This window comes from Lates calcarifer, linkage group LG18 (genome assembly GCF_001640805.2).
Source record: "Lates calcarifer isolate ASB-BC8 linkage group LG18, TLL_Latcal_v3, whole genome shotgun sequence".
NCBI lineage: Eukaryota > Metazoa > Chordata > Actinopteri > Centropomidae > Lates > Lates calcarifer.
The window spans coordinates 8,690,882-8,713,050 of NC_066850.1; the positions used below are offsets into that span (position 1 = coordinate 8,690,882).

The window sequence follows — 22,169 nt, forward strand, 5'->3', positions numbered from 1 at the left end:
ATAATGTCTTCAGTCATCTGCAGCAAGCAAAAGCCTACCACAGGAAAAAGTGCTGTCCTCACTGATCAGGTAGTTCCAAACACAACATGGAAAATACCCAGAGTTAGTTTGCTTTGTTTGATCTCGTGTGAGTTTATCCAACAGCGATGAGACAAAAAAAAAAACACCCCCCCCTCCACACACACACACACATACACACACATATATATATATATATATATAGATGTATGTATCTACATTGCAAAAACTCAGTTTCAACAGATGCTGCTCTGGATTTTTTGGCAAATGTTAGAGAGTTTGTAAAATTGTACTCTTTTTACTCACCTTTTCTGTGGCTCAAAGTTACATGAGAGGTAGTCTTTAAAGTCACACAATTTCAATTAAAATATTCAAAACAGAGTTGCTGAATTCAGGCAGCTAAGGGGATCTTGGGGGATCATTTAGCAAAAGCTGTCATGCAAATCCCGTTTGATTAAATTTCAGTTTCACATGTTCTTTCTCTGGGTCCTGATTTGAAGAAAAGCTACTTCAGTCCCACTGACTGAGAAAAGCGACGTTACAAAGGCTGGCTGAAAGATGCATAATGAATGACATAAGCTTCATATGCCAAAACCATATGAAAGCTTACCTTATATGAGAACATACATTCACAATTCTTGAGTTTGGACTGGGGGAGAGAGAAAAGAAGAGGGGTTAACAAAATGTTTACATGGAGTTATATGTGTGCACCAGGGAATACTGTTGAGTTATTACTGAGCTCTTTTATATGAGGAGTTAACTGTGTGGCCTAAAGGACACACTGGAATCTGTGGAGAATAGTTTAAGATGGAGACATTAAATAATACAACACAAAAACATCACAGATCTATATGTTATGCCTACTGAGGTGACACCGGTGTGTTGAGGTGGTGTGTTGTGATGATGAACAAGATGGCTAGGAGGGACTGGGCTGGACAGAGTTGTGTGAGAACACATGGGGGATAAACCTCTACATGTTGTGGTGATGGAGAAGTGTCACCAGATATTATGTGCACTGCACACACGAGTGGATTATTATTATTATTATTATTGTTCTGTCATTATTTGTGTCTATTTTGAAAATGGTGTCCAGGATACTGTTGCACCAGATATTCATAAGTTCAGACCTTACAAATTATAATGTAAATATTTTTAGTGTTTTTCGTGCTTACAAATTAAAACAGAATGCAACCCACACACTAGCAGAGATTACCATAATTTCCGGACTATAAGCCACTACTTTTGTGTGACAACACCTCATTGACAGAAAACCTTTCCTTAGAAGTCATTTTCAGTTGAGAGAAAGCACACAGAGCACCAAGAAATGTTAAAAGCTGCTGTTCAAGCTTTTATATGTTTGCTCCACCCTTTGTTGTGTCATCTTCACGGACCATATTGTCCTGCCCCACAGCATGGAATATCAAGTTCTCGCAGAATGTGATTCCCCTCCCCATGTCGTGTGAACTATCAGTGGTTCTCACACTACTACAGTTATGGTTATGTTAGGTTAGGGCCCTAAAGCTTTTTGAAAATTATAGAATTGCATGTTATAGTGACATCAATATCATCCAAAACAACCAAAACAAATGTGTGTAAAATGTTGATATTTCTTGTATTATCTTATGTTTATACAGCTAACACAGCCTGGGGTCAAATTGACCCCAAAGAATACCAATGCGTACAACATGTGTACATGACATTGAAAACATATCATTAGGGATGCACCGATACCACATTTTTTTCAATCCAATTACAAGTACTTACATTTGAGTACTTGCCAATTCCGAGTACCAATACGAGTACTTATTAATGCCATTTCACAGTACAATTACTTGAAAACATGTTTTATTTTCATTAGATATTGTTTCATTCTCTGGCTATAAGAAATTGCTGTGACTGACATTTGAACATTCCGTTATATATGACATTACCACACATTTTACTCAAATAGGAGTACTGTTGACATTTTTGCATTCAACTACATTTTTTTTTAAACAAACAGCCTTGCCACATATTTCACTTAAATATAGCCTGCTATTAGCAAACTCTTTGAACTCGGCATTGTGTTGGTTTTTTAGATGTTTTATCAGATTGCTTGTGTTGAAAGTACTCACTTTCGTTCTCTTGACAACTCTGCAGAGCATAATTTGCAGTCTGCTTTACTTTTGTCACTATCATCCACTTTGCAATACGCTGCTGACATTGCTTGCTCTCAATTAGCACCTGACACTTTCACAAATACGAGTACGAATACAGGAACAGGGTATCAGACAGATACCCAATGCTGGTCTCTGTATCAGTGCATCCCTACATATCATCATGTAAATTTTATGTTTACCCATTAAATTAGGAAAAGTCACTAAATATGAAGCCAAAAAAAAAAGAAGTTAAACATTGAAAGGGGTCAAATTGACCCCAAAGATAATAGGAGGATTAAGTTTAACAGTGCTAACCACTTAAGTAAATCACCAGTTTGAAACCACCAATTAGTCCCTGAGAATTTCGGGAGGACTTTACACAAAACTTCAGTAATGAATTTACGAATAGCTGGTGCAACCCAATCCAGATACTTACATGTCCACCGCCTATATGGTCAGCCCTTTGGTAGACTGTAACAAACAGCTCAAACACTATGGTACCCCAGTGGAACTGGTTTCCGAAAGTCTCCTTTGCTTCTTTACGCTTTTTACAGATTGATGATAAATAATAGATTATTAAATGATTTGCTGGTTTGCCAGTGGACAAATAAACAAAGATCCTCAATCAGGAGGATATGCTTTGAAAATTCAGCAACGACATAACTGATAAACAGCAGAAAACAAATGAAGAAGAAAAACAAATGGAACTTTTGGAAACCAGACTCAGATACAGACAGGTACACAGGGAGGCACACAGGGCTGGCCTCCTGCTCCTCACTGACCTTTGACCTCCAGCTTGCAGTCCACTTGGGCCTCCCCCAAGTCATTGATGGCCTTGCAGGTGTATAAACCACCATCATAGGGGCTGGGCTTCCTGATCTCCAGAGTACATACTCCCTGGTTGCTAAACATGCGGTAGCGTGGGTCGTCAACGATGACTATCTTATTCTTCATCCAGATCACTTTGGGCTGTAGGCAGATACAGAAATGGCAGCAGCATGATGATATTAATTTAGCCTTGATGTTTGATATTGTGTAAGCCCTCAGTTTTTATACCAGAGTGCATTTACTCTTAAAATGATATTTCTTGGATCTTATTTTTGCAGTTTTGTCCGTCATTTCTATTGTTATGATAACTTATTGTTAACAATATTATTATTATAAGTAGAACTGGTACCATCCTCTAAAATTGAATTGAATTGATGCTTTGCTGCTACATTAACAACTTGTATATTTACATACATACACCATTTTTACCTGCTGTCCTCCTACCTACCCTTGGGTTGGCACGGACACTACAGTTGAGAGTAGTATTGTAGCCAGCGATGGCGAAAGTGTTGATCAGTGGCTGTGTGAATTTCGGCGCCTCCTTGAAGTCATGGTCGTTATACTCGGGCATTTTCAACTGCAAGCCTGTGGGGGGAAGGGTAAAGGAATGGGGTTGTGCATGATACTGGCGCTGTGCGGTATCATGTGGGGAATTCCCTAAGTGATGAGGGAAAGACAATGTTTCTTTATTCATCATCAGCTGAGACTGAGACACCAACGTTTAAGGGCCTGTCAGTTATAGCCCGACCCGTTAGATTTAAAAGTGAGACAGGTTCACTTTAGGGTGGAAAACATCACTGACAGTACCTTTCAGATAACAGCTGTGAAAACAGAAGTCAGCAAGTGAAACAACAGCTTTTAACATGTGATATCAGTGTGATTTGTTCCAGAGTTTTCACTTTGGAAGCATTTTCCCCCATCAGAAATGTTTCATAAGCCTTCATATACAATCATAGGAACAATATCTTCCTCACCCTTTCATACATGTAAACTCACACACATTCACTCACTAACATCACGTCAGTTGTACCTTCTTTGACGATGAGAGCGCTTTTTTTGGTTTGGGTGGCGGTTTCGCTCAGGCCGCACATGTTCTCTGAGAAGATCCTGAAAAAGTATTCATTCCCAACCACCAGCTCTGTGATGGTGATGCAGGTGCGATGGTAGTGTTCAATGCATGTATACCACTCCTGAAAATCAGAGTAAAGCATGTGATAGAAATTCTGCTCAGTTGTACTGTATATTTATTTCATTATAGTATAAATCCATCTTCTACCATTGTCTTCTTGTCTGCTTTTTGAATGGTGTAGCCGGTTATTGGGGCATTGCCATTGTCTTTTGGAGGAGTCCAGACCAGTGCCACATTTCCTCCCCATACATCTTCAATTGTCACACACTGGGGAGGTCCAGGTAGATCTAACAATCAGTAAAAGCATTTTTTGTTAGATTTTGAAGTAATATCTGTAGTAAAAATAATGGTGGTTTAACAGTAATTTTGTCTAAGGGCATGATCCACTTGCTCACCTACGATTTGTATGTCAATAATAGCTGTGTCCATATGGTTTTCAACCTGTACTGTCATCTCATACTTCCCAGAGTGGCTGCGCTCTGCTTTACGGATGAAGATGATGCTGTCGCAGTCTGTGTTGCGGATGCTGACATGGGAAGGCTCTATGGGCTTACCGTCCTTCAGCCACATGACCTTCGGCCTGGGTTTGCCCTACAAACATCACACAGAACGGCACAAGGTTAGTGTTCTGCTCAGAGGTGCGTAACTTCAATGGGAGTGAGGAGATTTACCAAAAATGGCACCACAAGGTTGACTGCCTCTCCAACTCTGCGAGTGTATGTCTGCTTGAGGTGTCGGGGGACACGGATCTTCGGGGGTTCTGAGGACAAGAAAGATTTAAGATGCATTACTTAGGGATAATAACAATAATAATAATATATTTTATTTATAAGCGCCTTTCTGAACACTCAAGGATACTGTACAATATACAATGAATAAAACTCTACAATATACAATAATTAATAAAGCTGTACAGTATACAATAATCAATAAAACAACAATGGATAGAATCAACATAAAAGAAATGTAGGGCAGTGAATTTGCAGTAGGATGGTTAAAGTGAGCAGGCAATCTTAAGCAGATGGGTTTTGAGTCTGGATTTGAAAACAGGAAAGGAGTCAACATTACGGAGGGCTGGAGGCAGAGAGTTCCAGAGCTGGGGAGCAGAGTGGCTAAAAGTTCTGCTCCCCATGGTGCTGAGACGGGCAGAGTGAGGTACACAGAGATGAATGGAGGAGGAAGATCTGAGGGAATGGGACAGGGTGGCGATGTGTAGGAGGTCAGACAAGTACTGGGGGGGGGGGGGGGCAAGGTTGTGGATAGCTTTGAAAGTATGCATGATTCTGAATGTCTTTCGTATGAGTATAAATGTTTAATTTGATCTTTTTATCCTAAATGACCAACTTCATGTCACGTTCCGGTGGAAAATACATTATAGACTTCTCAGAGCTCACCAATAACCTCTTTAACCAGGATAGAGTGCTGAAGGGTCCGTGGAGCACTTGCTCCAGCAGCATTGATGGCCTTGACTCGAACTAAGATTTTACACCCTGGGGTCAGCCCAGTGATGGTGTACTTGGTTTTCTCTGTCAGCTCCTTGTTGGATATTATCCAATCATTACCTGTAGAGAAAAAACAATAATGAGTTATGTGTATGTGCATACAGTATATATGGTACCTGTGCTGTTTGTCAATGTGAGTAGTGATCACAGTGACACAGTCTGTGGGGGCCTTAGTTGATTTGAGGATGACTCACTTCCCTCTATGCAGTATTCCACTAAGTATCCATCCAGCCCAGCAGCTCCGATGGTTTCAGGAGGACGCCACTTTACGGTCACAGTGTTGTCAGTGATGTCATCCACAACCAGCATAGTGGGCTCACTGGTCACAGCTGTGAGGAGATCATAAGGAGAACAGAGATCATACAAGTTGAAGTTGTTCATTTGATCCCCAACATTGGATGTGAAAAAGACAGGAAAATATCAATTTTGACAAGTCAGGAGCACATGGGCAAAGTGTCTCACTCTCTCTGGCTGGTATGTTATCAGTCTTCATGCCAGATCTCATTAGTCCCTGCTCTTGTCATCTATTCTTGTATTCTGAATCATACTTAACGCCCACTGAACCCTCTGACAGACCTGATCTCCTAAACCTCTAATCCGCAGATTATTTGGCAGCCATTATAAAGACATATTTAATATCCTCTAAAGCTCCTGCGTGTCCAGTGGAGGTCACAGTCAGAATGCTTGGGATGGTGGAGTATGAGGAGGAACAGCTGTGTCGCTGGGGTACTAAGGGCAGATTGCACATGCACTATCACAGGCCCACACTTTGAAATTTCGTCCATTATTAGGAGACGGTTGTTAAATAAACTGAGGCCTTACGTAATTCTTTCCTGGACATTTAACAGCTCAAAGGCCAGTGTTTAGACTGCTAAGTGGAGACATTCAGACTACTCACCAAGGGGAATAAAGGCTTTAGATGGTTCACTAGGCTTGGAAACGCCAATTGCGTTGACTGCAAAGATGCGCACTTCATATGGCACTCCTTCAATCATCTTCTTAGGTTCGAATGTTGTTTCTTTGATCAGGTCAAAGTTCAGTCTCATCCATCTGGAGCTCTGTTTCTTTTTTCTCTCGACAAAGTAACCTTTAAAGTGCAGTCAGAAAGCTTGACATTTAAAACCAACACCGACATTTAAACTGTGGTATTAAATAAAAAGCAATGTTTACCTAATATTGGTGAACCTCCATCATATTTTGGTGGTTCCCATGACATGGAGCACCAATCACCACCCACTACCGGGACCAAGGGAGCCTCTGGAGGGTCGGGAATGTCTGGAGAAATTGCAAGGTTAAATTATGGATGCAAGAAACAAATTTGCATTTCTCTCCTTTGTCTTTTGATATATGATATATAGATATAATATATATAGAGTGTTTTGTGATCGCTTACCTACAACCTTGATTTTGACACTGGCTGTGGCCTCACCAGCCTCATTCTGCAGGACTATTTTATAGTTCCCTGAGTCCTCTCTCTCTGTTACTTCAATTGTCAGGCTGGTCTGATCACCATACGTTTCAGCTCGGACACGGTGGCCCGACTCAAGAATGACCTAAGACAAAAGAGACAGTTACATCTACATGTACACTATATAATGCACTAAATATAACTATATATTTGCACAAGCATTATATCTGAGAGGAGCTCACTCGTTCTCCCTTCATCCACACCACTCTGGGTGCTGGTTCTCCACTGATGGGGATCTCCAAGCGAAGTTTGTTTCCTGCCACAATTGTCACAGTGTTGTCTGGGAAGTTCAAGCTGTCCAAGTGCACCCTTGGAGGATCTGCAAAAATGAAATCAGATCATGAAAAGATAGAAAACATATGGAAAGGTATAAAAAAAAACAGTGAAGCATAGTTTGTGTACCAATGATGTGAATTTTGGCAGAGAGGCTCTGTGAATATCCCTCAGGTACAAAAGTATAATCTCCTGCATCGTGAAGAGAGGTGGTCTCAATTTCGAGTCGGTGAACCCTGAAAACAAAAATGGTGTTACTTATCAGCTGTTTGAAACCTCTTTTGATTGACTGATTATCACAGAGAGGACGCACTTATTTCTGTGTATGATGTTGAGGCGGTCGTTGGGCTGGATCAGCTGTCCGTTCCTGTACCAGCGGCCTGGGACGTTGCCGGGGTAGATCTCACAGTGCAATTTAAGGGGTTGACCCAGCAGCACTGTCATATCCTGCAGGTCCTGGTAGATCTTCAGTGGTTTCACTGAAGGAAAGCAGAGAGAGCACATTATTGATACCAGTTTCCTTGAAAAGCACACGAGTGATGAAAAAATATTCTAAGCAAAGGCAAGATGCTACATACAGTCAACCTGTATGTGCGCCTCAGACGTGCCACCAGTGGCCATGATGGAGTACGTCCCAGTGTCCTCTCTGGAGGCATCATCAATCACCAAGTAGTGTTTGGTTCCTTCACACTTAACGCGATATCTGGAGCGCACTCCAGTTGGAACCTCAACACCATTCTTCATCCTGAAGGAGAAAGAAGCATTTTAAGTACTCACATATACACACCCTCACATTTGTAAATGCAAGAAGCAATTAACAAAGCCCTGTAATGTATCCTAGCATTCAAATTTATTGAGTCGATGTTGATTTCATGAGGAATTTCTTTGAAAAACTGCCTTCACCCATATGTTGAATTGTACACTTGCCTTAACATTTTAGCATATTCAGTTGACTTACTACCATATTCTGCAGCACAACACTTGCAATCAACTGATATTAATTAATTGGAGGTGTATTAGTCGAATACTCACCCCATTCTACCTATTAGTAATACCAAATTACAAAATGCTATCTAAATAAAGCATTGTATTTGTAACTTTTACCTTAGTTTGGTGGCATTTTTAGAGCTGGTGGACCATGCTTCCCTCAATCCCCAATTCATTCAGTCAGAAAAAAGTGTCAGTATTTGTCATTCTACATTTACTTTCTCTTTCACTTTACTGATAAAATATTGTTTTCATTGGCCTTTGTGCTAGTAAACAAATTTGTGCCTATTTTATTGTCAGTGAGTAAAATTTGTATGCTTCAATTGTCTAAAAACTGTCCAACTGGATTTGGGATTTCCAGTACAGAGGAATCAAAAAACGTATTTTATTGTGTCATAAATCAGCCAGTTTGAGTCATAAAGCAACACATGAAATATGACTTGACATAAGAATATAAAATGCAAAGGCTGAAAGATGCTCCCAGTCATTATAGCAATGGTCTTATATCGGCCTTATAGCACATTTAAATTCTTTTTTAGAATCTTACCATTTAACTTGAGCGCCTTCCTCTGACACCTCGCACTCCAGCTCAATCCTCTCGTTCACTGTGGTCTTCACAGGCTCAATACCTTTAACTATCTTAATGGGCAACTCTGTAAGACGAGAGAATGAATAAAATGAGGTCAGATTGATTGGCTTGTTTAAGCGCAGATGTCTTTCAGTATTAAGTTACAAAAATCCTTAATCAAGATACCTTTGACAAACAGCTCTGTGCTGCACTTCTCGTCTCCTGCAGCCACAGAATAGGCTGCGTCATCGTTCACGGTGCAGTTGTTGATGACCATAATCCTTTGTGTGCCCTTATGCTCAAAAATATACCTAAACAGGAAGTCCTTTAGTTACATCACTGGTCACCTAAAGAAGTTATGGCTACATCTAAGGCAATAGAGTAGTCAACACACAGTAGTTCTAAGATACTTATCACAAACGTAACAGTAAGTCTTTTTTTTTTTCTTAAAAACACAATACAATATTGCTTCGTTATGATTCGGTCAACATGCAACAAATACACTGCACAAACCCAGAAATCAGACTAGACAAAGGAGTCAGGGTTACACCAAAACTGTGACACGGAGAAATGAAAAGTGACTGTATGGATGGACTTACTTCCTTTGACTAAAGGATCAGCAGTGGAGCCAGAATAGGGCCACAGACAGGAAGGAGCACCATGATATTACAGACAGGTATACAGAAAGACAGACAAAGACAGAGAGACATCATGCCTGAAGGGGTACAGTGTGTAGTCAGCAACAGTGTTACAACAAAGAGGAGGATCAAAGAGAGAAACAGAAAGTGTTTCTTAATGAGGTCCTCAGCCCTGGAGAAAACGCCACAGGAGACCAAACCAGAAAACAGCAATAACCTCCCAGATGGCTTTAACTTTGCATGGCTTTGAACAGAGCTCTGAGTTAATGTGTATCAGTTTAGGCATAATATTTATCTAGTTTACAGCACTACAAGTCTGTAATCCTACTCTGTCTATCTACTCTATTTATTCCAGGTTTATATACACAGTGGCTCTGTTTTGGTCTCCACTGATTCCTGAGGGAAATATCTGTTGTGTCGCTGCTAAATGTTCCACTGTTTTAACCAGCTAGTTGCTAAACTGTGTCTGTCTGTCTGGTATCTGGCAGGTGGTGCGCCGTGGGTTCATCAGAGCTTTTTTGCTAAAATAAAGCTAGTGAGAATGAATCAGAACAGTGAACTGAAAGGTGCTAAAAAACTTGTCACTAAGAGTGACCTCTTTCACATTACATATAGTCATGGTCCTATTAACACTAGATGATGATGTGTTGTCATGTTGTTTTTAAAAATAACCATCTTCTTACAGGGATATATAGCATTGTTTTTCCTTGATCTTATCATGAGAATTTGTCACAGTGCTATTCAAAAAATTGTCACTGTGTTTGTCCTGGGTCATCACATGTAATCAATAAATACACATTGCACTAATAAGATACTTGCAAAACCTATTACTCCTACTGTTTCAGCCATGGTAGATTAGATTCATCAACATTTATGATGCAATTTAGCATCTATTAAATCTATTCCAAAGCCAGACTTGGTTAAAGACCTGTGAAGGAGGTACCACCTTTTTCCTGTACAGAGGACATATACAGCAGTTAATGGCAACAGTTGACATAATACACTGCATTTACACCCAAATGTAGCTCTGGGAATGTTTATACATCCACAGCCCTAAGGTCATAATGATCCTAATGTGTGTGTGTGTGTGAGAGAGAGAAACTAGAGCCACATTAGAGCAGAGAGAATGTTATTTGTTTGCTGGGCGTCAACTGGCAATGGTTCACAGTGCAGTGAACTGAAGACAGTGATGTAAAACTGTAAAGGTGGTGTTAGAAACCTAGCCAGGTCTTACCAAGCCACTATCAAATTTTAATGCACTTGTGTGGGACTATATAAAAATGTAGGACAAATGGTGTGATGTGCCTTTGCGCTTAAGTAAATCAGGACAAAGACAGAATAAATCGACATGTGGAATAAAATGTGAACCATTGTGCTTTTGAGTGGTAACAGAATTAAAACACATAATACTGGAAAAGTGGTAAAGAAATATGTTGCCACAAATGAAAGGCATTAAAAAAATGGCTTTCATCTGTGCAGTGTTGAAAGGGAGAAGACAGAGAAGAATTCAGAGAAGATACACATTGCATACTTGGGAGTGGGTCTGATTTCTTGTCCATTCTTGTACCACTTCAGTTCAACTGTGGGGTCGGCCAGGTCGACCACCAGGCGGATCTTTCCACCTTTGTCCACCTGGTAAGCTGGTTCCAGCTTCTTTGCAAAAGCTTTGAAAAATCAAGTCACAGACTGTCATTAAAGGGCAGCGTCTTCCTCTTGAGATCAACGACAACAAGATCGATACTCCTACGTAAAGATTGATATTCACCTGTACTGCTGCAATTCAAACACTGATTTCTTTACCTTCGCTCTTCTTCTCCTCTTTTGGGATCTTCTTCATCCTCCTCAGCAGACCCCTCAGATCTGTGATGCCATACATAAAGGCAATCTTCTCATATTCGTCGGGGCGAGCGTTCTTCAGGATCTCCCAGACATCCACCTCTGGGGTGTCATCCTGCTGTTTCGGCTCCCTGGTGGTGCCGAATGCGAAGGAAACAATGTGAGGGAAGGAGTCATAGGCTGGTATTTGCAACGTGTCCTGAGGAACTACTCAGCTCTAGGATGAGGTACTTAGGAGCACTGGTAAATGTAAGAGATTTCTATTTGGGTCTCAGAGACATTAAGCTTTACTTAAACATAATTTATACTGGAATAATGTTTTCCTATAATTATAGGATGTTATTCCATTGCCCTGTAGAGCATTCCTCAGGACATGTCACACAAAGGGATGGGCTGGGGTGAGCTGTCTACCTGTGTGTCAACATTGGCTCTGTAGTCATATGTTAACGGTGACAGGGTAGCAGCACTATTAATACAAAACACAGAGGTGTTCTCTGATTTGTTTAGAAGTTGTTGTGGGTTAATTGTGTCTGCATGTTTTTTTTAATGCACATAGGATTATATCTGAAGTGTTCAAGATAGAGATGTTGAAGAAAAATCAGGTTGGTGATCAGAGAAGTTCTTCATAAAGTAGTACAGAAGGTTAAAATAATCCAGGACAATTTCTGCTTTAAATGGAGACACAGATCTAACCAAACTATCTTGCACAGATAATTTGGTGATTGATGATGGTTTACAAAATGATTCACAAAATAATGTATTGACAGTCATCTGTCACAACTTTATGTATCCTGAAAACAGTGCCATTCGATAGGATTTAAAGTTCTAGTGGCAACAATGAATGTAAACACTTACAATAAATACAAAGGTATGTTAAAACCAAAGCCAATCAATACAAGGAAAGCCACAGAAATTTGAGTGATATTCAGTTCACAGGTTATGGGCCAGAAATATGACTGTACTCATCAAAAAAGATGTATTTTCATTGGTGTGCTGGTCAGTAGCCAGGCTTTTAGAAATACTGAGGTCATGAATCAATGTTAACTAGGCAGTGCTTATTCAAAGTCCTCTCCACACTGATAGGTATATCACTGTGGTTGAGAAATACTTTATTTTTATTTGTAGAATGTAAGCAGTTTGCTCAAGTGTTGTATTCCTTGGATACCACCTATCAGGCATGTGTTTTTCTGAGTAGGAACAAATGTTTGATATTTTTTGAAAGCTTGACTACTTTGCTGATTTTCAAACTCTTAATTTAAACATTTAACTGTTCAGGGTTGCTATCTTAACGGATGAAGGGGAAATATTAAATGGGCATTAAAGAGGACTGTAGGATTGGGTTCTTTTAGTTTGGACACCATTGTAAGACTTAAGGATAAGTCTAGGCTATACAAGGATTTTATCAGTGCTGTGGGATTTAAGTAGCACACAGGAGCAGACAGATCAATGGCGGAGAGTTTTTGCTCTTGTAAATGTGTCATTCAAAACATGGTTATGGTTGACTTTTTTTGTGTAACATGTTGATAAGCGGCATGCAGGGATTCAGGGGAAACCTGCAACAAAGATTTTTAATAAGGACTTTAATGTCCTTCTTGTTGCTCTTATGAACTGGCCCATCCCTTTGTTTGTTGTTGGTTTGAGTGATCACTTCAGAGATGCTCTGACACTGTTAGGTGTTTGTAGGAGATGTTAGTGGAGATGTTAGGGGGGTGTTGTCCTGGACATGAGTGTATTCATTAGTTTGTATAAAGAACATTCAGTCAGTCCTTTCTTTCATAGACATTTTCCCAAATGTCTGAAAGGTTGAAGGTGAATAGCATAAAGTATTATTCCATTCTTTGCTCGTATATCTCATCTGTTTATTTTCAGGCAATTATGAAGAAGGCCAAAATAAACATGGTGGTATTTGCCTTATATTTCTAAATTGAAATAAAACGACAATGTAGCGATAACACTATTTTACAGCATCATTTCTTCATGGCCCACTAGCACATCATTAATGATCCAAAATGGTGCTTTTTGCCTCATAAACTGGTGTGGATACATCACCTCAGAGTGTTTATGATGCAAGGCCCATTTCCATCATTACTGATTGCTGACAGAGCAGTTAGGAATGCTGCTTTCAAATGAAGTGTTACCGTACTACAGTAGGCCAACACTCTTGCTCGTCCAATTCCTAAAGCTACATATCATGCTGGGGACGCTACAGGATTACAGTACTCACCCGCAGTAAGGTCTAATCGTTATAAAACCTATGGTTTTCTCTCTACTAACCTTTGATTTCTGAATATGTAGGGGAGAAGAAGAGACAAGCCCAAAATAAATGTATAATTTCGCAGGTGAACAGTGTCACTGCCATAGGTCTATCTGTACTTTAATGCTGCACTGTATCATCTCAAATATGCATTATGGTGTTTATTTTGAGCCACCACAGTAGCTTTGGTATAGCACAGAGGTTTTCAAACTGTGAGGCACACCTCGTGGGGGGGCATGAGAGAGCTTAAGGGTGAGGGTGCAGAGGGAGAGACCAAGATGCTACATGAGCTGAAAGGAAATTTAAAACTTTTAGTGCTTGACTGCTGCAACTAAAATTAAAATTTTAAATTTGCAATCCCTCTTAGAGTCATAAGTCTATAAAATCTGACTATACAGATTTTAATGATGCCCATTTGTCAAAATGTGAATAAATATAAGCTCAAAAAAACAACACAAAACGACAGCAGTTGTCTCAGTTTTATCTGAGGGGGTGCCCACAGTGTCAGACTTTGAAAACCCCTGGTATATCATAATGTATATGTAGACATGTACTTGCCACTCATACAGTAGCCTGGTATAAATCAAATTTACAAAAGATTTTAAAGAAAAAGAAAACACGCACATCCAAAAAAGGGGCTTAAAAAGACTGAAAAGGACAAAATCCACTCAGGGTTGGGATGTGACTCTCACCTATGTTTAAGGAGACCACTAAAGTCAAGCTCTCCTGCATCTTCTTGTCCTTCACTGCTGTTGTTAACAAGGAGAGATTAATAAAGATTTAAACAGAGATGAAACAGTAACAGGCACTAGAAAACAATGCTAAAAGAGCAACACAAAGCAAAGACTTTGACGTCAATCGGTGCATTAGCTCCAAGCTAACACGATTGGTGCTTACACAAAATCCCCATTTTTTGCCTTCACTGGATAAAAGCTTGAAATAAGGTGATTTGTGTAAGACAGATCAAGAGCTGTCCCAGGCACCATTGCCACAATGTTTCTGCAATGTTGAGGCAACATTAAAGAGCAGCAACATCATGATATTACAATGAAACTGGGATGCTTTGTATTGCTTTCCAGACACATTGTTTGGAGGGAGATTCAAAATGCAAGTGTTGGCCTTCAATTACACATAGAGTCAGCTGGTTGATTTGTAATTACCTTTAAGAAAGGTTAATGACATTATTACAACCATCTTGTCACACTTCTATGTAATACAGTAATATTACTTAAAGGTGAAATGTTCATAGCTGTGCCTTGTGGATCAGCACTTTTTCTTTTCTTGATGTTTCAGGTATTTATGAGTATAGATAATTTGTTAGAGACCCTATTCTCTGAAATAGTTTGTTCAGTTGAAGAGAAAAAACGGAAATATTGATGAGAAAATGGCTGCTGTTGACTCCTTCAGAATATCAACATGTCTTGCAGTTGTATCGCATTCTTTTTATTACCTTCTTTTGAAAGCTGATCGAATATCAATATTCTGTGAGCCCTGCTCGGTTTCTGCAAGACAGCAACAACACATTATGCTAGTCTGAATTTTGTGCTATTGTTTCCCATATATGTGAAGATGAATATAATGTATTCTGTTGCATTGACAAACCTTTAACTTCCAAGTCAAAGGAACAACTGTCAAACTTGTCCTTGTAGGTGACCTCACACCTGTAATTCCCAGCATAGTTCTCTTTGGCCTTGATGATGTGCATCTCAAATGTGTGGATCTGCCAGGGGGTGATACATAGGAATTGGTTTATGTAATGTGGTGCTCAGAAGCTCATGAATGGCAGTTGGGGTGGGGGTGGGTGCCTTGCTGTACAGTACCTTAGTGAATCGGTCAAAGGTCTCTTTCAGCTGTAAGTGCTTCCCTGTTTTGCTGGCCAGATCCATCCATTTTCCTTTGAACCACTTGATAGTGGGTTTGCGGAGAAGATCTTTGGCCTCCACTTTGGCAACAAAAGTGATGTCTCCACCTTTGGACATGTAAAGTACACGACTATCAATTAATCATTAAAGTCACATTATTTACAAGGTTGGGACTATTTGCACATTGGACGTTGACATAACAGTTGTTGTAACAAATAAAAGATAAATTCATAAGTAATATAATGCACTGTTGCTCAGTTTAATACGCTCAGTGTTTTTTACTGCTGCAGTCTTACTTTGTCTTTTATGACCAGCTTATGGTTGCTGATGTTTGTTTTTTTGTTTTTTTAAGTTGTAAGCAGGTGGTGGTGGTAGTCACTTGAGAGCTTCAGCCACCGTTGTATTTACAATACAAGAGCCCTGTGAGCAGAAAGTGACAAGATGGGTTGGTGGGACTGGGGCTAGCTGGTTAGCATGCTAACTTCAGTACAAGATGTAAAAGCAAAAAACTAGAAGCTGGAGACAGCTCTACAAACAGCTCCTTCAAATAACTGTTGCTTTGTACCAGACACACAGTCTCCTGACTTAATGGCCTCTCTACACTCTATCAACAGTGGCCACTATTGTTACCAAGGCTGCTTTAAGGCTTATCAGAAGAACAAGTTTGTGTATTTTGGCTGTCTACTATACTATGACAGTGTTGTTTAATTTCCCCCATATTTTCCCTTTGAATTTCCTCATTAATACCTATTGGCTGTCACTCACCCACGGCGACGGTGCCACTTTGAGGTTTCTCTATCAGCAGGATGGACAGTGGCGGGGTGTCAATGGGCTTGTCCAGCTCCTCTGGGGCCTGGCCCTCTCCCAGAGACCACACTGGTCAGTTAGGAGAAACACATGCATGACACACAGATCTCTGGTGCCTTTGTGCAGGAACGGTACAGTGAGGAATTCATACACCCACCTTTCACTTTTCATCTGAAAGTTTTAGCCTTACCAGAGTAGAATTACAAAGACAGACAGAAAGACTAAAAGACACACATTTTAATACATCTTCTCGCTTGCAACAATCACACCACATACAACAGCAGAATTTAAGCTTTTTGCAACATGGAAAGCATGAAACAGACGATATGAAACACAAATAGGGTGCGTAATTTCCATTGCAGGCCATGTTTAAAGGAAATTTTCAGCAAAATATGACGGAATATGAAATTTGTTGTGTTTCTAAACTCTTTATTTTCTAGATGCTCTGTTCTTCTGTGTGATCCTGGAGGTCTGAATGTGGATAAATCACACTGTTACAGTTGCCTGATGCAGCATCAAATGCTGCCTGCTAATTTTCAAGAGATTAGATTTTTTAAAAGCCCTATCTTGTCCTATATGTGGCAAGGATAACAGAAGGAGTTGGGGCTATGACATTTCATATTGCACAACATAGTCTTTAGAAAAATGAACCAGTAAAGCTGCTAAGCGAGGTTTGACTTGACCAGCTATGTAGGAAAAAAGAAGGACCGTTTTCTTGATATCACTCTGCATTCCTGCGTGAAAAAATGAACATAATTACTACATGACTCTTTTTTTAACTGCCACTTTATTACCTGAGTCTTTTCTCCCCATGGCTGGCACGCTATCATCTAAACAAAGACAGAGAGAAATTTACAGCATATTGTAAGGAATAGTACTGTAAAGTCCACTGAAGCAAGCACACACTCATGAAAAGCAAAGCCAACAAGCAGTTAAAGACTTGTAAGCATTGACCCAAGGAATTCTGAATCAAAAGTTGAACAAACCTATGTTTTTTTATTTATTTCTTATTCAAAGTGCAAAACCTAGATATGGCTTATCAGAATTCCAAATATTTTCACATAAATGGCAATTTATGTGCACAGAAAATGAAAGGACGTGATCACGTAATACCCTGAAATTAAACTTGAAAGCGAAAAAAACAGCATCAGTCTGTTAATTGGTGTAAATTAATATGTTAGCAAGAAAATTTTGAACAACTTCACTTCCTTCTGTTGCAAAGCTTAACTTCCAGACACACCAAAACGTTTAGAAATAAACATGTCGCCAACATGTTTCCTGTGCTCAGACAATGGGTCATTCTGCTTTTTGATTGGTACTAAAATGGTGGTAGGATTTAACAGAGGGATCTTACTAGGCAGCTCAACTGAGAGTTTCTTGAGTGAATTGGCATCCTCTGTGAAGAAAGCACAGTTATCATTGAAATTAATCAGGATAAACTCAACTACTTTAGATGCTTTAATGTATGGTAAGTCTGCATCAGTGTGGGCGTGATTAGCTTCCCATTAAAAAACTTAAGGAAATGGTTGTGTGCTTTTCATTTCCATTTCATTTAATCCTCCTTGAGGCCATCTCTCTTGTAATACTGATATATAGTGCTTGAGGCCACTTCAAGTGGAGCATGTGGCAGGTAGCAAGTTCACAAGTGCAGGAGCAGTAATGCACATCTTCTGATAAAGCATATATTTTGGTTTTAGAGTTAGACAAAAGCCTTCAAGGAACTGGTTGGGTTGGTCAGTGTACAGTATGTTTGGCTTTTTCCTCACCGTACGCAGCCGCTTTTATAAGCTTTTAATGGGAACCATTGCGGATTGTCTCAGAGCTAGTAATAAATAATGACCTATAGATAAGAAACTAATTTAGCATACTCTGACAACATTATGTTAAATGTACTTATTTGCAGATTTACCAAGATTTGGAAGAACAATATAGTTTCATCTCTGTACAGTGGTAGCACAGTATTTAGCCTAGCTTAACTTATAAATGCAGGGGGAAAGTTGCGTTAGCCTTTTTTACAACTCTGTCTTATGTACAAATATTCTTAATGCACAACATGCAAACATTTAAATAAGTAGTAGTTTTAAAGCTGTTGGAAGATGCATTTTGACAGAGGAAAGCTATTTCCCTTGCATCTGTTTCCAGTCTTGCCAGGATAATGTTGTGCATACGTCACTGAGCTAGTTTTGGACAGAGATTAAACTGATATTGATATCAAGAAAGCAAGTAAGCAAATTTCCCAAATATCAGAATATTTTCCAAAAGCAAATAAATAAATAAAGTAAATCTATCAACATAAAATGGAATACCCCTCAATACTATTCTCTTCTCATGGCCCAGAACAATTCAAGATGTTTCATTAGCATGGTCTTGTGGTAGCTAGAAATCAAAATACAATTCACTGATGTGAGATTCATAGTATGATTCTTAAGGCTGGAGTTTGACCTCATTTAATATTTCAGAGGATTAATTCAGTGATTTTATTTTCCACTGCTATCAAACTGTACTGGGACACAGAAGCAACATAAAGAAACTCAAATTCAAGCTGGTATTCCCTTTTAATAGATACACAAGCTTTTGCAAATTATTTAAATATTAACCAGTAATGTGCCTTTGTATTAATACTCATATACACAAAAAACAGCCATGTATTTATTTTATGTGTGTAATATATACATGTGAAATATCATCGTCGCATTCAAACCTTTGTTGTAAGAATTATTCTGTGGTATTTTGCATGTAGAAGTCACACATTTAGTACACGTATGTCAGTACACAGACATACATCAGAATATTTACAGAGTTTACACGAACATTTGTACAAAAAAATATGTGTACCATTCAGCTGTTGAAGACTAAAACACTAGCTCCTCCTTTTATTTCCAACTAACAGTGCCAAACAAAATATACTGGTAACTTGAATCTCAGACTACTTAAGTGTTCCCAATATTTCCAAAACCCTTCTAGGTTGATGGCCATTGATTTGAGTCTAACCCATTACAACCGTCCTCAATGAGTAAGGTGATGAGGAATAAATTAGGAAGTAGTAAGGGTTGTTATGGGTACCAACCTGCTTGGGGTGTTGGGGATGGGGTAGTGACTGCAGCATCATCATCATCTGCAATAAAGGTGTCATTGACAAATAGACCCACCTATCAACAAGCTCCAAGTCCATCACTTCCAGGCCAACAAGACACAAGACTTGCAGGCCAACAAGGCCGTTGATCACATGCGATACAAGACTTTTGAATTGATTGTGACATGCAGCTCTTGACAGGAAAAATGAGACCAAAATATCAACCCACGATTTGAGATGAAACAGTGTGATCATAACTGTGTGAAAAGCTTTGTGCTCATTGTACTCATTGCCACAAGCTGCTGTAACAAAAGCACAAGCTCTCAAGCACTGCGGTGCCTGTACAAACAGTGGTGGATCATAAAAAGGAAAAAAAAAAAAAAAAAAAAACACAAATCAAAAGCTTGAAATCCTTTGTAACTTCAAAGAATCTGCTTTTTCACCCAAGCTGTATTTTCTCTCTCAACACAACGAAGATCAATTCAGCTGAAGATACTACTCAAACAGAGTTGATAGCTGACTGACTTGTCAACACTATATTTAGTGTGTGTGTGTTTGCTTTTGTCTGTTGCCTTCTGGATCATAGGATAATGAATTGAGGGTGATGACTCACCTTGCATACAAATTGCATCACCGTCAGTTTGCTGTGTCAGGATTTAATCGGTACTTCATATATTAGTCTTTTTTTATTAGTCTATATTAGTCTTTATTCCTTCAAATCTTAAGACTCTGCACCATGAAGTCCTCAGGTGCAAGTGCAGTTTTATATTTCTTTGAAGTCTGCATGCTGTTAAAGCTGAGTTGAATCAATGCATGGCTTCAGTCAGTGAGAGCGAAGTCCATAGCATTCTTAGCAGGGAAATAAATGTAATCTATTACCTTTATACTGCAAGTAAGTCAAGTTTTAGGTCATGTATGATAAAAAATGGCAGTTTATGCCAAGCTGCTGAGCCATGTAGTATGCAGCTGAAATAACTAGTAAGACTTTCAGGGCTTGTTTTAGTAGCGTTTGGTTTACTAGAGGGGTAAAAACATGCACTTTGACTAGGAGAGACATGGGACTGATTCATATTTAAGAGGAATACTTACCAGGTGGTGGGGGAGAGCAAGGGCCCTCTTCCTTTACAGTAGAGTTAGTGGACTCTGCTTGCTCTTCCACCCCAACCCCACCAGGCTGTGGTTGGTCTGAGCCATTCTCAGTGGGACTCGGCTCTTGAGCCACCACAGCCTGTACTGGCTCAGGCTCTGGGGGCTCTGGGTTCTTCCCATCAGTCTCTACTGGCTCTTTCCCCTCTGCTACAGCCTCTGTACAGCAGACAAAGCGCCAGGCTGGAGCAGCAAGCATCGAGCACAAACACCAGCAGCCTTGCAAGACAATGCTTGCTCAAATGCGGTGGGTATAAATAGCTAATGACCAGATAGCCACAATCCTCACAAGCTGAAATCTGACATTCAAAATCAAGTCATTGGATTCAGGGAAACCGATGAATTAAATGTCTAAAATAAGCAAAAATTTGATATACCATGGTGTCTTGTGTTGTCATCTGGCATGCAAATGGATTATCTATCTGGTCATAGCATATCTACACTGCAAAGTGATCAAGAAGGCATGGATTTACTGACTTGCACAAAATGTATAAAATATCCTGATTGCATATACCATTAAATTTAATGTACAGTGGCCCAAAACTGACAAAAATCTATCAATAAATAGAATAGTCACCAAATAGTTCAAATGGAAAGAAATGAAAAAAGAAAGAACACTCAAAATATATAAATTTATTGATGTATTCAGTTACTTTTTTGACTAATTTGGTCACCTTTTTAGTGCTGCAATGAGCAATCATTTACATTATCAGTTAATCTGCCAATTGTTTTTCTTGAGTAATTGATTAATTGGTTTGTAGAATGACAGAAAAATTCAGATGTTTCTAGATCAACAAGTTTGTCCAACCAATAGTACAAAGCCTAAAGATCTTTAATTTATTCTCATAGAAGACTAAGAAAACCAGTTAATATTCACATTAGAAGCTCAAATTAGTTTTTTGCCTTCCATCTTTAAAAAGACTTCAGTGACTCATCCCTTATCAAAACAATTTCAGGTTAACTATCTTTCAGTTCAATAACAGATTAAATTATTATTTCTGCTCAATTATTTAACTTACTTTTGACAGTTCTGGTGCTCCATATTCACATATTGGCTTATGACTGAGGTTAACAGAGTCAGTAAATTGCAAGTTTCCCAATCCCTCCACTGCATGCCTCCAGTGTGATGACTCAATACGTCATACAGTCGCACAAATACAATAACAGCCATGGCGTTAGTCAGTGACAGCACCAAGAACCAAGGCAAGTACATATCGAGCCGTGCGGGCGTGTGGATATGTGCACAATAAGTGGGACGGCTTACTAAGAGCTAACCTAATAAACCCGTTGTGTGAACATACGGTGTGGTGAACAGTCATACCTCCACAAGAAAAGTGCAATTTCAGGCTTCTCAGAGTGAAGTAAGTGAAAAAAAATTGTGATGGCACACACCAAACGAACACGTGATGTGAGTGTAATGTGCAAAAAGAACGAAACATTCTGGGGCAAGTGAAGGGGGGCGGGCGGGGGGGGGGGTGCCAGGGTTACCCACCTGGGGGTGGAGAAACCTCCAGGGAAATCTCAGGTAGGGGTGGGGCACCGTTACTGTCTGGGGCAACACTTTCTGAGCATGTGACAAATATAGTGGTGGATGGAACAGCTGCTTTTAATAAGCACAAAGCTTCAGCATCTACAGTGCCTC

At 39.5% G+C, this 22,169-nt stretch overlaps 1 protein-coding gene across 10 annotated transcripts in view; it reads right to left on the minus strand.

Annotated features, from left to right (window-relative positions):
* Window positions 1-22,169, minus strand: part of mybpc1 (myosin binding protein C1) — a 29,799-nt gene that overhangs the window by 1,630 nt on the left and 6,000 nt on the right. Inside the window, exons 3-32 of one of the 10 annotated variants that reach the window (XM_051077707.1) lie at window positions 22,020-22,091; window positions 20,471-20,686; window positions 19,376-19,423; window positions 17,663-17,704; window positions 17,103-17,138; window positions 16,267-16,377; window positions 15,460-15,608; window positions 15,242-15,359; window positions 15,090-15,141; window positions 14,332-14,388; window positions 11,350-11,516; window positions 11,081-11,213; window positions 9,098-9,222; window positions 8,891-8,996; window positions 7,935-8,101; window positions 7,670-7,835; window positions 7,486-7,592; window positions 7,266-7,402; window positions 7,009-7,168; window positions 6,786-6,890; window positions 6,514-6,702; window positions 5,810-5,944; window positions 5,508-5,675; window positions 4,785-4,873; window positions 4,509-4,704; window positions 4,261-4,400; window positions 4,015-4,174; window positions 3,433-3,569; window positions 2,939-3,125; window positions 629-667 (exon numbers count right to left, since the gene is read on the minus strand). In XM_051077707.1, the coding sequence (XP_050933664.1) occupies window positions 648-667; window positions 2,939-3,125; window positions 3,433-3,569; window positions 4,015-4,174; window positions 4,261-4,400; window positions 4,509-4,704; window positions 4,785-4,873; window positions 5,508-5,675; window positions 5,810-5,944; window positions 6,514-6,702; window positions 6,786-6,890; window positions 7,009-7,168; window positions 7,266-7,402; window positions 7,486-7,592; window positions 7,670-7,835; window positions 7,935-8,101; window positions 8,891-8,996; window positions 9,098-9,222; window positions 11,081-11,213; window positions 11,350-11,516; window positions 14,332-14,388; window positions 15,090-15,141; window positions 15,242-15,359; window positions 15,460-15,608; window positions 16,267-16,377; window positions 17,103-17,138; window positions 17,663-17,704; window positions 19,376-19,423; window positions 20,471-20,686; window positions 22,020-22,091 (3,695 nt within the window). In that variant the 3' untranslated portion in view covers window positions 629-647. The remainder of the gene's footprint in view (window positions 1-628; window positions 668-2,938; window positions 3,126-3,432; window positions 3,570-4,014; window positions 4,175-4,260; window positions 4,401-4,508; window positions 4,705-4,784; window positions 4,874-5,507; window positions 5,676-5,809; window positions 5,945-6,513; window positions 6,703-6,785; window positions 6,891-7,008; window positions 7,169-7,265; window positions 7,403-7,485; window positions 7,593-7,669; window positions 7,836-7,934; window positions 8,102-8,890; window positions 8,997-9,097; window positions 9,223-11,080; window positions 11,214-11,349; window positions 11,517-14,331; window positions 14,389-15,089; window positions 15,142-15,241; window positions 15,360-15,459; window positions 15,609-16,266; window positions 16,378-17,102; window positions 17,139-17,662; window positions 17,705-19,375; window positions 19,424-20,470; window positions 20,687-22,019; window positions 22,092-22,169) is intronic. The other 9 variants (XM_018687047.2, XM_051077706.1, XM_018687052.2 and 6 more) reach the window with 9 other exon arrangements.